At 41.1% G+C, this 16,577-nt stretch overlaps 1 protein-coding gene across 1 annotated transcript in view; it reads left to right on the forward strand.

The window, feature by feature from the left end:
• cnksr2a (connector enhancer of kinase suppressor of Ras 2a) overlaps nt 1-16,577 on the forward strand; it is a 481,257-nt gene that overhangs the window by 315,602 nt on the left and 149,078 nt on the right. The window contains exon 13 of the mRNA XM_060832965.1: nt 592-821. Coding sequence (XP_060688948.1) covers nt 592-821 — 230 coding nt within the window. The remainder of the gene's footprint in view (nt 1-591; nt 822-16,577) is intronic.

Raw genomic sequence — 16,577 nt, forward strand, 5'->3', positions numbered from 1 at the left:
TGTTATGATTTTTATTTTAATATCCTGCTATTACCTCTTTAAAAATGGACTCTAGGCTGATCCAGTGACAGGTATTAGGCTAACTGGCCTATAATTTTCTGCTTTCTGCCTCCATTCATGAATAAAAGTGTTGCATTTGTGGTGTTCCAAATAACTGGAAGCTTTCCATCATCAAGACAATTTTGGAAGGTGTGAAGATTTGCATCCATTATCTCTGCAACCATTTCTTTCATATGATGTGAGATAGAAGGTCCAGTGGACATTTCCACCTAGTTGGTTAGTTTTCAATCAGTGTTCCCCTTACTTTTTTTCAAGCAATAGTGATTGTTTTTAATTCTTCCCTTTTACCCTCTCAGTTTTCTATGATTCTTGGGATGCTTTTTGTGTTTTCTATCTTCCCAAGGAGTTCATCGACATTGTCAAAACTGTTTCTCCCCCAGTGAAACATTTGTGGCTTCTTGTTGACAGAATAATTGTTGGCAGAATAATTGTTTAGTTCTGTTGTTCTATTTGTGAAAGAAGTCACCTGCTTGGATAAATATATTGATCACTACGAGGTTTCTTATTATGCAATTATTCTTTTACACATAGAAAGCTCACTGATGAGATACATGAGTGACGATAAGATCCCTATCATTCAAGAGGAGTATTTATCTAAAAGAGACACAGGCAAGCGATCCAGAAAGAAGAGTGACAAATTAAGCAGTCCCAACCATCCCATCAGTCATTACGCACTGCCAACACCAGTACATCTAGACAGCATTCGACAGGAATCTCTGAGTACACCTCTGCCAGAAAACAACACCATCACGCTATATCATGTAAGTACATTATTACTTTCTCTTGAACAAGCTCTGAATCAATATCACTGAAGTCTGCATTGAATAGTTCCTCTGTTCACACAGGTATGCTTTATTCCCAGTATCAAAAACAGAGAGAACTGGACCTAGTTTCAGAAGCCACTGTTTTGTTTGGATATGTTCCATGGCAACATCAATTCTAAAATCATTCATTTTTGGTTAATGCAGGCAGTCATGAAAATTGTCTCTGGTGCTGGAGGTTGTATTTATAAATCACATTCAACCATGATACCTAAAGCAGTTCAAGTCAACACACTAGATTTACAAATTAATTTATGATGGTGACATTAATTCATTCCAAAATAATGCATAGTTTAAAGATTGTATCAGTCTATTTTAGCTACGATTAGACATTGGATGTTGTAAGATTGAGGATCCTTGGGTGGTGTGGCATAGGATGAGCAGCATGGTAGCTGATTGTAATTTTATTAACCGAGACACACAACCGAGACACATACTGTGACAAGGCAACATCTTGCTTTTTATGTAGCACCTTTAATGGAGTCAAATGTGTGAAGACATTTCACAGGAATGTTCTGAGCAAAATTGGAGACTGAGCCACAAAAGTAGGTTTAAGGCAGATGAATGGCAATTTGTCCAAAAAAAAAGTTAAGTTTTAAGGAGCTCTTAAATACCAGGAGATGTAGGAGCAGAAATAAACCATTTTGCCCATTGCATCTGCTGCATCATTCAATTAAATCATGGCTCATCTGATAATCTTCAACTATGGTAAAGAATCCCACAAATTCACAACAGCCTGAGATAGGAAAGTCCTCATCATCTCTGAGCTAAATGGGATGATCATTTACTCTGAGATTATGCTCTCTGGTCTTGGATTGTCCCAAAGGGATAACAATTGCCTTGCACCTACCTTGTCAAGCCTTCTGAGAATCTTGTCTGTTTCAATAAGGTCACCTCTCTCTCTCTTCTAAACTCCAACGTGGAATGTGGAGGTGAACGTGCATCCAGGAGTGCATTGGAATAGTTACTGAAGGCATGAATGAGGGTTTTCACAGCAGGTGGAATGGAGAGCCTTTGTGATGGTACCAGTATATAGTTGGAAACTGTGATTTAATATAACATCAAGATTACAAACAATCTGATTAAGAAGGGTAATACAATGATATCCTTTATTTTGAGAAGAAGTTTTATGTTCAAAAGAGTATTATACTTAATTATACAAGACATTTTTGAGACTACATCTTGAATACTGTGTGCAGTTTTGGTCTCCTTATTTAAGGAAGGATGTAAATGTGATAGATGATGTTTACTAGACTTCCTCTGCAATGAGTGGAGTATATTATAAGGAAAGATTCACAGGCTGGGTTTGTTTCAACTGGACTTAGAGAGTGAGGGGTGATTTGGTTGAAGTATGTAAGATCCTGAATGATTTTGACAAGATGGACATGAAAATGATGTGGGAGATTACAGAACTAGGAGATTCTGTTTTAAAATTAAGGGTTGCTCCTGTAGGCTGGAGGTGGGTGGATATTTTTCTCTTAGAGAATTGATCAACTTGAAACAGTGCCTCAAAAGGCAGTGAAGGTGATTATATCACAATGGATAGAAGATCGGATAACTACCGCGAAACACAGAGAGTCAGGATAGATGAGTCATTTTCAGGTTGGTCAACAATAACTGTGGAGATCAGTGCTATCAAATATCTTCCATCTTTGTTAATGTCTTGGATGAAGGGGGCAGGTGTATGATAGCTAAATTTACCGATGATGCAAGTGTGACTAGAAAAGAAGCGGAAATGGAGCAAAGAGTCTGCATAGAATAAGTTAAACAGAAATTTGGCAGATGGAGAACTAAGTGTGAAAATATGAGGCTTTCTGCCTGGATAGTTAGAACAGAATGACAATGATATTATTTAAATAGAGAGAAATTATAGAATTCTGCAGCAGAAAGGAATCACAACATGTTAGTACATAGTTATAACAACTTACACAATCATGACACTGATATCCAGTGCATACATTGGAACACCGCCACCTTCAACTTTCTCTCCAAGCCCCTCATCATCTTGACTTGAAAATATATTTCGATTCATTCATCTTCACTGGGCCAAAATTTGGAACTCCCTCCTGAACAGCACTGCAGGTGTGCCTACGCCTAACTGGGTGATGTAATTCAATAAAGCAGCTCACCACTACCTTTGAAAGGGTAATTAAGGATTAGGTAAAAAATACTGACCCATCCAGCAAAGCCCACAACCCTGAGTGGACGAATTCAATTTTAAACAACTGAAGAGGACACTCTGTATCTCTGCCATGCCTGGTTAACTCAATATCATTACAATAATGTGTATCTTTCTTATTCTTCATGTTGTCTGGTTGATCCTCTGTAATCGTAATACTCAATAAAATAAATGATTTTACTCAGAGGTCCATCAAACTAAGGAGGCTTCAGGCCATTCCACATCCAAAAATCTGCTCCCAAAACTCTGCTCACATGTTGAAAGCTGTGACAAATTACAAGATAGCAGCAAAGACAGTTCAAACCATTGTAAAATAATTAATGACATTCCAAATAGCACAAACCACAACATTGTCAAGAAAAAGTAATGTCCTATTGTCCAATATTAGCATATCTTGTAAAAATGTCCAATAACTAAAGATGCCTCCTTACTAAAAACTGATCATTTGTTCTGCGGTTCAAACTCTGTTTGAATACTAAGTTTTATTGAAATCCATCCATAAGGGTTTGGCATATATTGCTAAGAGACTAACCTGGATGGCAGAGCTAATTGGGGAAGCTGGCTTTTATTTCAAGAGGGAATGGTAAATTAAAGTGCTGTAGAGGACATTAGTGAAACCTCACAGCCAAACTGCTATATACAGAGTTGGTCTCCTTCTGTAGGATGGGCTCCTGATGAAAGGCTCTGGCCCGAAATGTCGAATTTCCTGTTCCTTGGATGCTGCCTAACCTGCTGTGCTTTAACCAGCAACACATTTTCAGCTCTGATCTCCAGCATCTGCAGACCTCACTTTTTATTCTGTAGGATGGGGCCTACTTGCATGGGAAACTAATGAAAAAAGGTTCAGTAGGTTAATTCCAGGATGAAGGTATTGTTTTGTGAGGAATGTTTGAACAATGTATGTGTATACTTATTGGATTTCTGAGTGGATGTGACATGGCCGATGCAACAGGATGTTTGCCCTTGTTGTGTGCTTTAGACGTAGACAGCACAGTTTTAAAATAAGAAGTTTCCCGATTAAAATAGAGCTGAGGAGATTTCTTTTTCTCTCAGTTGTTTGGTTTTCACAGAGATCAATGAAAGCTGGGTCATTGAATACATGCAAGATTAAGTTTATCAGATTTTGATCTTCTACATTTATGAAGTCTACCACCTTGAAGGCAGGGCACTAGATACATGGGAGCACTCCAACCTGAAAGTTAATTTAAAGATGGCAGCAGAGTAGCAGCACTGCGTTCAAGCTCCTGAGCTCATTTGCTTCCTTTCTTCCTTCCTTTCCTCTTTTCCTTCCTACCTTTCTTCCTTTCTACCTTTCCTTCCTTTCCTTACCTCCTTCTTTTCTCTATCCTTCCTTGCTTTCCTCCTTTCATTCTTTTTAATTTTACATTTCTTTCCCCTATTCTTCAAAGTCTTTTGCTGCCTGAGTATGTTATAGGACCCGATAATCAGAGGTTGTGAGTGGCCCTGCCTGACGATGGTCCATAATAGACAAGCAGGAGGCAGCAAGCCAGGCAGCATCAGGAGGTGGAGAAGTCGATGTTTCGGGTGTAATCCTTCTTCAGGACTCGGGGTCGGTGTGGGTGGAGCTGCAGATAAAGGGGAGGTGGGGGCATAAGATGGTAAAGTGGGGGTAGGTGGAGTCAGGTAGAGGGTAAAACCTGGTTGGTCAATGGGAGGAATGAATCTGATTGGTGGCTGAGAGGAATGGGAGGTGAGGAGGGGCTGGGAGGGAGTCAGGGAATGGGAAGGGAGGTGATTTGAAATTGGAGAACTCAATGTTGAGTCATCTGGGCTGTAGGTGTTGTTTCTCCAATTTGCGGTCTGATTTGTTGTGGCAATGGAGGAGGCCAAGGATGGTCATGTTGGAAAGGGAGTGGAAAGGGGAATTAAAATGGCGGTGACTGGGTGAGCCCGGCTGAGATGCTTGGCAAAGTGCATCCTGAGTTTATGTTTGGTCTTCCCGATGTAGAGCAGAAGGCTTACACCCGAAAGTTGACTTATCCACATCCTGGTGCTGCCTGGCTTGTTTTGGAGTCCCAGCCTCCTGCTTGTCTATCTTGGATTCCAGCATCTGTACTCTTTTTGCCTCTGACCACCTTCTAACCCAGCTGGGGCACCAGTAGTTAAAGAATCAAAGTCAGCAGTCGTGTCAGCAGCAGCAAGCATTCAGCTCCTCCCGAGACTCCAAACTGTGGCTTGGCCCGGGTGCCTACATGTAGATAAGATTTAAATATCTGGGCATTTCTCATTCCTCTTGGCTTTGTTTCCTTTATTTCTGTTTTTTTTTAGTTCAGGTTTTGTAATCAAGTATGTAACCAGGCTGGCACTGCAAAATGGTGACTGTAGACTTTTCACTTTACTCCTATATTCCAATACTTTGCTACATGTGTCAATAAAATGCAATTCTAATTCTAATCCACAAAACCATCCTGAGTTAGAACCACAAAACTGCCTTTTACTGGGACTTGGTCAAAATCTTGGAACTCGTTTCCTAAAAACACTGTGGGTCTACCAGCAGCAAACAAACCGCAACAGTTTAAGAAGGCAACTGGCCTTTTTCTCAAGGACAATCAGAGTCAGGCAGTAAACGCTAGCCTGACCAGCGATACTCAAATCCCATAACTGAATGTAAAAAAATCATCATGGGTCAGGCAGGAAAGTGGAGTTAGGACCACAATCAGATCAGCCATGTTCTTACTGGATAGCAGAGCACACCTGAGGAGGCATATGGCCTTCTACTGCTCCTATTTCTTATATTGTTCATAGAACACCTACAGTGTGGAAACAGGCCCTTGGGTTCAACAAGTCCACACTGACTCTCCAAAGAGTAACCAACCTGGAGCCATTATCCCTACTCTACATTTACCCCAGACTAATGCACCTAACCTACACATCCCTGAATACTATGGACAATTTAGCATGGCCAATTCACCTAATATGTACATCTGGGAGGAAACCAGAGCCCATGGTGGAAACCAACGCAGACTCAGGAAGAATGTGCAAACTCCACACAGACAGTCACCCAAGACTGGAACCGAACCCGGGTCACTGTGAGGCTACAGGGCTAACCACAGAGCCACCTTGCCACCCATTAAATCAGCCCTCACACTGTCACCATCAAACACTATGATGAAGAAAGATTTGCACACCATCTGAGGCTCAATTATATTTCTGTTTCTTGTATCTGCTCACAGACCAGGTTCATCTTAGTAATTTACTAATCAGCTTGAATATAGTGTATAATTGTGGAGACTTATGAATTTCAATCATTAGTACGGAAAATAAAATTGTTGGAAGAAATTTCCGATCAGCTAATACATTTGGGATCTAAAAGTACTATTGCACTGAGGAAACCTATAGCTGGAATGAGTAATTAGGTGAGCATTGTGGTAGATTAGAAATCCTTGAACTTCACTCTTGCCTCATATCATGCTTTAATTTGTTCTGTATCACTGACTGCATCTTGAGTGTTAAAACTGCTGCATGATTCACTGTAGCCTTATGCCAACAACTTATGCCGTTTTATTCCCTGCTGACCTTTGACCAGATCAGCCAAAATGCTGATAGATTTTGATTATTTCAAAGCTAGATAGAGCACATAAACTGCAGTTGCGTTCTATTGAGTACCCATTATATTATTCCTGCTGCCTCATACTTTCTTCATCTATTATTAATACACAGAACCATTACATTACACTGTGCTAAGATAAATTATCAAATTAAAGAGCTGAGCACAAATGTGATTTAGGCATTGAGGTCATATTGACTTATATTAGAATTTTGCCGCAGAACTTGTGGAGAACACCTAGTGGCTGATATTCCTAATTTTGCCACTAGGAATATTAGTGGAACAACAAGACCAGCTGATATTGCTTTCTGGAATGTGACCATAATGTCAATCAGAAATTGCAGTCCACCATGTCACTTAATTAATTGTTTATTCTCAGCAATGAAAACAAATACAACTTGGCCTTTCATCCTTAATCTAGTCTTTAAATCTTTCCCTTTTTCCTCCCTCTCTTGAATTAAACTGACAATACTGGATCTACACCTCAAAATTTCAATAGAAAATAAAAATGTTGAGGCGCACAGTGTTAGATTAGATTCCCTACTGTATGGAAACAGGCCCTTTCCCAACAAGTCCACACCAACCCTCCAAAGAGTAACCCATCCCCCTACCCTATATTTACCCCTGACTAATGCACCTAACACTACGGGCAATTTAGCATGGCCAGTTCACCTGACCTGCACATCTTTGGATTGTGGGAGGAAACTGGAGCACCCGGAGGAAACCCACACAGACACGGGGAGAATGTGCAAACTCCACACAGACAGTCACCCAAACCTGGATCCCTGGCATTGTGAGGCAGCAATGTTAACTACTGAGCCACCGTGCCACCATTGCTTAATAGTTAGTTGTTAAGCAGCTAATTAGTGCTGCGTGTTAGTGCATAATCATAGAATCCCTACAGTGTGGAAGCAAGTTATGCTGCCCATAGAGTCCACACTGAACCTCTGAAAAGAATCCCACATTGACCCACCTTCCCCCTCTCCTGCATTTCTCACGGCTAACCCACACATCCCTGGATACTCAGGCAATTTAGAATGGCCAATTCATCTAATGTACACATCTCTGAAATGTGGGAGGAAACCAGAGCACCCAGAGGAAACCCATGCAGGGGCGGAGAGAATGTGCAAATTCCACGCAGACAGTCACCTGAGGGTGGAATCAAACCCAGGTCCCTGGTACTGTGAGGCAGCAGTGCTAACCACTGAGTCACCTTGCCGCCCGAATTCTCTATTTGTTTTGTGCTGTGTCATCAGGATGAGGATAGAAACAGCACGAATAGTGCTCTCAAATTCTGAATGTGTTAACTTCAAAGATTACAGTGTGAACAAAAGATATTCTATGCAATATGCAAGTGTAACACAAACACGAACACAAGCTGTGGTGTGATAAGAAACAAAACGTAGAGAAAAGCTTTTAGGCACAGAAACTAGTTAGGATCTAGAATGGACTGCTTGTTGGTGTCTTCATAGGGATTTGAGTTTTTATTTAAAACGCAATAATATGCAGAATTATGGGGAGAAGGCTGGTGAATGGTAATATGTGAAATGCTCATTTGGACAGGAGGTGCAGATATGATGGACTGAATGGCAGTGTTCTATGTTGTAATAATTCTGTGATACTTACAAACATTAATTTATTCTACCTATTAGGCAAATGTTCTAATGCAGTTCTGACTTTATCACTAGTGTTTAGCAGTACATTTTCTTCCCTGAATAAATGCTACAGCCAACTGGACGTAGATGGTTTTATTTCACTTGGTTCCTTCACGAGTATGTTATGTTGCCTCTCCACTGCCAAGGTTAAAGGTATCAGTTTGTGGCTGGAGAAGGACTATGAGGAGGAAAGGCAGAATCCATTTGTTATTGAAAAAATAAGAACTTATCAAAATTGGGAGAGCTAGGAATGAAGTTCTACTAAGGTAGTGTGAGGAGTTAGGAATTAAAAAGTCAATCTTGAAAATAAAAGTTTCAGAATTAGAACCTGAGCCATATGCAAATTGTCATAGGAGCAAACAGATTAGAGATTTAAATGTGCAGCTGAAAGAGTGGTGTGGGATGCAGGGATCCAATTCATTGGCTATTTGGACTAATACTGGGGATGGGATGAGCTGTTCTATTGTGAAAGACTTGGCTTTAACTTGAAATGGAGACCAGAAGTGGTGGAGAAACTCAGTAGGGTTGGCAGCACCTGTGAAGAGAGAGGGGCACAGCGTTAATGTTTCAAGTCCAGTCTGACTCTTCTTCAGACTGAGAGTTCCAAACAAGAGCCGTACTGGATTAAAAACCTGAATGAACTGCGAATGCTGGAAATCAGAAACAAAAACAGAAATTGCTGGAAAATCTCAGCAGGTCTGGCAGTGGAGGGAAATCAGAGTTAACATTTCAGGTCCAACGCTCCTTCTTCAGAAGTCAAGAGTCATATTAGACTCTAAATATTGGGACTTTACACTAGCCAGAGAGTCATTATTCCAGTGGAAATGGGAGTTTCAAATGGGATGCTGTGGAATTCCCATCATACCAGACTCAGAGGAATTGCAGGGAAATTGAATTTTCCTCAGGGGAATTCCTCCATGTTTGGGAGCTTCCGAAAGTCTCCCTCAAAATTGGAGAATTTGATTGGTTCCAATGAAATAAAATAAGTTATTCAGGACAGAGTAGATTATTGAATGCAGAGTCTAAATCCTGAGTAACTATTTAAGTCACTGAGTAACTATATACCTCACCACCACCTCCAGACCCATTATATCCCCCACGACCCAGACATGGCACCCCTGGGAGTTGACACCCACTGTCCCAGCCATTTAAAAATCCCAGGGAACAGAGAATTGCGCCTTGGGCCCAGTAACACAGCATCCCATCCCCTCCAATCCCTCCCACTAGGACCTACCTCAATACTTAAATGGGCCCCTTGCAAACTTGCACAGACTGGCACCCTAGCCTGGCTCTAGCTGGCACCCTGCTTACATGGCTAGCATTCTACACCCTCCTCACCTGGCACACAACTTATTAAGCAAGCTATCCCCACACTCACTTTATGACCTTACCCTTCGGCCGACTGCTGGGGAAGGGAGCAGAGGGTACTTGGTTTACTTTCCTCAGACCATGCAACAACCATCAGAACGTGAGTGTGCCTTTGTGTTTTCGAGGGAGACCTGAGCGAATCTCAGTTTTATATCAAAGGGCCAGAGTAGCAACCTGCGTGAGATTGTCATTCCCTGGGAAATCTGTTCCTCATTCCACAGTCGATGCCAGACTTGCTGAGATTCTCCTGCCTTTGCTGTTTGTATTTCAGGTCTCCAGCAACCTCAGTGCTTTGCCTTTATCCACTTAACCTGACTGGGAATAACGTTCAGGCCAATAATTCCGGTGGTAGTTATCAGTTTTTGTCCACTAAGAAAGAAGGAGAACTCAGATTAAGGCAAATTTGAAAATGTGGTTGAAAGACGATCAAGGTTGGGAATTAAATATTCCAAGGCACTTGAAAAATGAAATAAGAATTGGGTATATGGCTATGTTGACTTTTCAAACATTTGAAATATGTTTTCAGTGCACAATAAGAGAAAATGGATGTGGTCTAGCATCTGCATTCACACTGTATTCTGACAGTAGGATATCGCAACAGTAAAGTGTGAAATATTTTGTGTTTCTTCATCATGGAAAAATCTCACAAGCCATGTTCTTTCCCTTAATTCATAAAGGAATTCATGGCTAACACTGGGAATGTTCTATTTATCCTGTGGCTTCCTGATATATTCATGGGAATGTTGAAATTGACCTTCCTGTTGAAGTTTGTTTTGAACATTGAATGGGCTTGTTGACTCATGCAAGCAGGATTTAGCTAGCAAGTTATTTTTCTTTCAGATACGATTTTTGAATTGAACTTGCAGCTTTTTGAATTCTGGATGTCCTGCATAATGTTAGGAATGCCTCGGTTCCTGACCCACCCACCAAAAAGATCAGTGGGAAAAGTTTCAGTTGGCTGGAGCCGGAACTTGGTCATTCACTCAGCAAAGGCTGGCATCTCTTTAACCCCAGCAGTGCCAACGTGGGCAATGGGCACTGCTGGGACCACCTCAATTTCAGGATCCCACCGCAAAACTACGTCTCAGGATCTCGCAACGAGAGAAGTGGGGAGATCTCTGGATGGGGGGTGGGGTGGGGGGGGTGGGGGTAGTCATATTGGGAAGACAGTAGTGGGATTGAGGCAACACCTGAATGTCCCAATTATGAAAAGAGGCCCGTGCTGGAGGAACCATGCTCCACATTGCAGCTGTGCCCCGTACCTCCACATCCCTCAGCCTGACCTTCTTCTATTGTTCTCAGTCACCAGCCCTCATGTATTTAACAGTTGGACACTTGGGGGCCCTCATTACACTCAGCCTAGGCAGTCCAGGACTTGCCTTTTTCTTTCAAAGTTCTGATGTATCTGGTGTGTTGGAAACCGCCCCCAGCGGCAGCTCATTGAGGTGCTGCTCCTGATATTTAGAACTTTATTTTTGCAACACACTCTTGCATTATGTACCACAGGATGCAACATAGTATCCTCACAATAGCAGTTGGAGTATTTAAGCTGGTGCAGGTCATGTTCCTTCCTGTGCCCAGTTCAATTACTGTTCAAAAAAATAAGCTTTCTTGTTTCTGAGTAACTAAGCACGATGACAGCCATTGTAAGAGAGTGGGCTCATTAAACATCTCATTCTTAAGTGACCACCAAAACTGCATTATTTAAGATTCACACTGAAGAAGCCAAAATAGAGTAAAATTAACTCTTCATTAGCTGTGATGCAAAGGCATTAAAATCTTTTAAAATAATAAATCTCTTTCGGCAATGTAATAAAATCTGTCTGGTCTTTAATTTGTATCTTTGTCTCTGGAGTAATAGTTACCATTTTAGGTTTCTGAAAGAACTCCTCTTGGTCTTTTGGGTTATACATTTATTTTGCTGTAACCTACTTCTTCCAAGTTGCGACACAAGATGATAACTTTCAAGTTATGATTAGCATTAAAACCAAGTTTGGACTAAGTTTTTGTTTCCTCAGTTGTGACAATAACTGTTAACCAGCAAGATTTTGATAAAGATAGGTAGTACTACTAAGCTTGGGGTTTGCAAGATTTCAGCAGGTCTGCCGATCGGTCTGTTGATAGACCCTCACCAAGCTTTCAGGGAGACCAGTGGACTGATGAGGACTCTGAGCAAGTGTAGCTCATTTTAATCCTTGTCCACTGCACAAGTCTCACCTCTCAAAGTCAAGCGTAAAGAAATCCCAGGATCTGACAGCAGCAAATTTCATAAGGAGAAATTTACATCCTGTACAAGTCTATTTTAGTGTTTTTTTTATGCACCATTGTCCATTTCTCCATGAATTGTTGCCGTTTGCTGTGCCAATCTCTGTTTTCTTCAGCTGATAGGTTTCATTATTCCTGGTCACTCGGAGTTTTGATAACATACTTCGTGCTTTAAGACATCGTCAAATGTTGTAAAGCTAACAAAAGACATGCAAGCTCTTCCTGTTTTTCTTCAACTAATTTTCAAGTGATGCCTAGCCATAGAAACATTGGTAATTCATTCACAAACAAGGGTGTTGGATTGACCTGGCTAACAATTCATGTTCCCTTCAGGAGAAGAATCATCAGATGGATGGTTGTTCAAAGAACAGAACTAACTTCTGGACTCGTAGCTACTAGTGGTACTGTAAAATCCCTTAATTATATAAGTTCACCTTGTTTTCCAAATCTGTCAACTACTTGTGGTTCCTCGGCCAGCCCATTCACCTTTAAAGTACAAATCCTTCAGCTCTGATTTTTGCCAGCATGGACAGCATCTCTGATCTTGCAAAGATACTGAAAGATGTTGGAATTTCAAGTTCTACCCTGAGCCCAGAATTTCTCGTTATCATGGGGCAGCGACAGCATTGTGGGTAGGTCCTGGTTCATACATGCACAGTTCCTAGAGTCAGCTGACTAATCGGATATCTAGCCACTGCCACTGTAAGTAGACTTTGGTGCCCCTGATGTTTGGAACCCTGAAAATGGAGATTAGACCAGATGGTAGCAAGTCTCTTCTCAGTTTTATTTCATGTTGGAAGCTAAGGTATGCTTTTGGAGAGCTGAGGTACCCTTGTGGATATGGTCCCAGGTCACTTTGGGAGTCAGGATCAAGGCTCCTTTCAGAGGGGTCAAGATGCTCTTTAGAAATGAGGGGAAAATTGTGAAAAAAAAAAGTGCACAGGCCACCATGGAACTGCCCAATTTGTCAAGAAATATCTAGATTTGTCATTGAGTGTCAAAATGTGTTTTTATGAATGAACAAAGCTCACACAACAGACTAAGTTATCAGTCAATCACCTGAAGCTTGAATAGGACCTTGGTAGGTATTAATTATCATTGAAGCTGTATCTCAGCTCTGTTTAAGAGAGGGTCAGTTTGCAAGAACACACTCAGTAAGCTTCACACAATCAGGAAGGAGAGATCACATCCAGGGTGAGATAATAGCCCAAGTAGTTTGGGGAATTTGGAGTAAGTGTGGGAAATCGGTTCAGAGGACAAGAAGTGCTCATTATTTTATTAGCACATAGTTTGGAAGTTTTTATTTGAACAGGATAAATTGGAACCGAGGATCAGAGACCCAGCACAATAGAGTAAGATCACAAGTAAACCATAAGTTCATTGGTTGGTGTTAACTATTAATTTGACTATCAATTATAGGTTACTTTCAGACTCAAGGTAAATATAGATTTGCAGGCTAAACTCAAAAACCATAATTGGGCCTGGCAAAGTTGTCAAAGAACTATCCAGAAAAAGTGTGGAGTTAAAGAACAGTGCAAATCATTTCAACATTCCTGTACATGTAAATGCTTATTGGATTTGTGGTACATGACAGATTTCTCTCACTTTCATTTTCACAGTGGTGTTCCTATTGATGGACAGCTCCAATTGCTTTTTGAATGCAAATGTTTGTTGACAGAAGGGGTTAAGTATTTAGCTGAAACTTTGTTTTTATACAGGATTAATTGAAGAAATGTTACTGTGTGAATTTTTTAAATTAGGGAGAGCTTATTATCACCAGAGACTGTCAGCATGCTTCCTGAGGTTTCCGGTTGGTGGATACTAGGTGAGTTAGCATAGAAAGGGAAGGGTAATTGTTTGGGTATTAGTTGCTATAGGAGCTACAAAATACTATAGAGATGATAGAGAGATCATACATTGGCACAGGAGTTCTAAAGGACTGTGGAGAGGTAAATGAGAAACATGTGGTATGGGAGGTATGAGGGGCTGAGGATCATAAGGTGACATGGATGGGGCATGGTAGTCTCTGGGTGTGATGAAGGGTGTGAGCAGGAGAGATATTTTAGGATTTAAACTGTATTTTAAATTTTGACCAAAACATTTGAGCCCAGAATCTTAGTCTCTTACTGGGGCAGTTGAGCCTGACTCCCAACCAAGCTCCCTGCACACCTTGGACTGCAAATCGGTCATGTAGACACCATCTTTAAGAGGTAAAGCTGAGATTTCTTTTGTCTTTGTACTCCTGACCAAGACTGAAATTCAGGGCCTTCCTTTACAGCTTGCATATAATAAGAGAAGTGTGGAAAGGAACTCCATAAGACAGCTTAACCTAGTTCTATGGTGCACCATGCAGTCTTTGACTGTGTTCAAGGTGCTCTACAAATGGAAGTTGCTGTTGGACCATACAAGGAATATGTACAGAAATGAAGGACAGATTTGTTTTCTTCTCTGCCTCTGAAGCCAGCAAAGTCATTCTGCTGTTTGCACAGAGGTAGAAGGGACTTTGATGATTGCAGCTGCTTCTTGTGCTTTTAACTGTGAAAGTTTTCAGCCCTCAAAGAGCAGTAAAGTCATCGACTTGTCTCCCTGTAATCGTTATGAGTAACTTTCCTCTTTTTTTCTCAACACCACAACTTCAAGCTTTGAAGCACAAAGCTCCATAAGAGCTGTCGCCTGTCAGATTTTGTGGTGGCCAAAGCTCAGATTTTTACCACCTCAGAGAGATCAACTTTTCTTTTTCGCAGCAGCAGCAGTGTTAGAGTAAGCTCAGGCTTCACGCTTGTGCAGTCCCTAGAGGTGGCAGTCTGTTTATCTGGCCAGCTGTTTCTTCAGTAGCCAGATGCTTCCACTTAAATGCCATTTTGATGACCTTTGCATGGAACCTGGAGAGTGCAGAACACATCTTAAATAGACCACAGGACAGTACAGCACAGGAACAGGCCCTTCAGCCCATCATATTATGCTCACTATGATGCCATACTAAACTAATCCCATCTACTTGCATATGGTCCGTGTCCTTCTATTCCTTGTCTGTTCAAGTGTCTGTCCTAATGCCTCTGCAATTTAAATGAATCTGTCTACCCTGGCAACATGTTCCAAGCAACAATATCACCCTCTATATAAAAAAAAACTTTCCTCATGCATCTCCTTTAAATTTTTCCCCTCTCACCTTCGTCCTCTAGTAGTTGATGTTTCTTCCTGGGAAAAAGACTCCACCTATCTACCCTATCCATGCCTCCCATCATTTTACATACTTCTATCAAGTCACCCCTCAGCATCCAACACTATAGCGAAAAAAGTCCAAGTTTGTTCAATCCCTCCATTTTGCTTCAATGCCAACAACACCCTGGTAAATCTCTTTTGCACTCTCTCCAAAGCTTCCACATCCTTCCTATAGTGTGTGACAGAACTACACAATGCTCCAAATGTGGCCTAACTGAAGTCTTACACAACTGCAACATGACTTGTCAGCATTTATACTCAATTGATGAAGGCAAGCATGCCATACGTCTTCTTCCCCACCTTATCCACCTGCATTGCCACTTTCAGGATACTCATGACTTGCACCACAAGATCCCTCTGTATATCAAAGCTCCTAAGAGTTCTATCATTTACTTATACTTTGCTCTTACATTTGACATTCCAAGATGTATTGCCTCACAACTGTCCAGATTAAATTCTATCTGACATTTCTGCCAACTTTCCAACTGATGTATATCCTGCTGTATGCCTTAATAATCTTCCTCACTACCCACAATTTTATCAATTTTCATATCATCTGCAAACTTATTAACCAGACCACCAATATTTTTATCCAAATCCTTCATACGTACAGCAAATACAGCAAACTTTGTTTTAACTAGAACCTTATGAATTGGCACTCTCGCAAAACTGGCAAAAATTATTTCCCTCAAATACCGAAAGTTTACTATGTTATTGCAATCTCCAAGTAGTCAGTTGTGGGTGCGAGTGAGAAGGCTGCCTGCTGGTAAGTTTTATATAAGGTAAAGTTTGAGTGATTTATATTGTAAACAAAGTGTAACAGTGATGTGTGTAGCTGCCCCATTACGTTTCTATTACTTACTGTATATTTTTCCATTGATTATATGGACTGTTTGATCAACCTACACACTCCTGGTCCCACTAATAAAACATTTGCTATTTTACAAACAACAGAGGTCCCAGTACTGACTTTGCAGTACACCACTGGCCACAGACCTCCAGTCAGACCCCTCCACAACTACCCTCTGTCTTCGATGGCCAATCTAATTTTGTATCCAACTTGCTAACTCACCATGGATCTCCTGGGCCTTGATTTTCTGGAGCCTACCATGAGGGACCTCATGCTTTAGCAAAGTCCATGTAGATACCATCGGCTTCCCTCTTTAATCATTTTCATTGCTTCCTCAAAAACCTCAATCAAATTTGTGAGACAAGACTTCCCCATACGATGACATGTTGACTATCCCTAATGAGTCTATTCTTCTCAAAATGTGAGAAAACACCTTGTAAAAGCAGATCTGTCCTTGGACTATTTGTTTTGGACAGACAGCTGCAGCCTTCTGGAGGGTTCAGCCGCTCTGAGGAAGTGTGTAATGGTGAAAGGGTTATGAAGGGTGCAGACTAGAGGGATATTTTCAGTTTTATTCTTTTATTTTAAT

Source organism: Hemiscyllium ocellatum, chromosome 12 (assembly GCF_020745735.1).
Source record: "Hemiscyllium ocellatum isolate sHemOce1 chromosome 12, sHemOce1.pat.X.cur, whole genome shotgun sequence".
Taxonomy (NCBI): Eukaryota; Metazoa; Chordata; class Chondrichthyes; order Orectolobiformes; family Hemiscylliidae; genus Hemiscyllium; species Hemiscyllium ocellatum.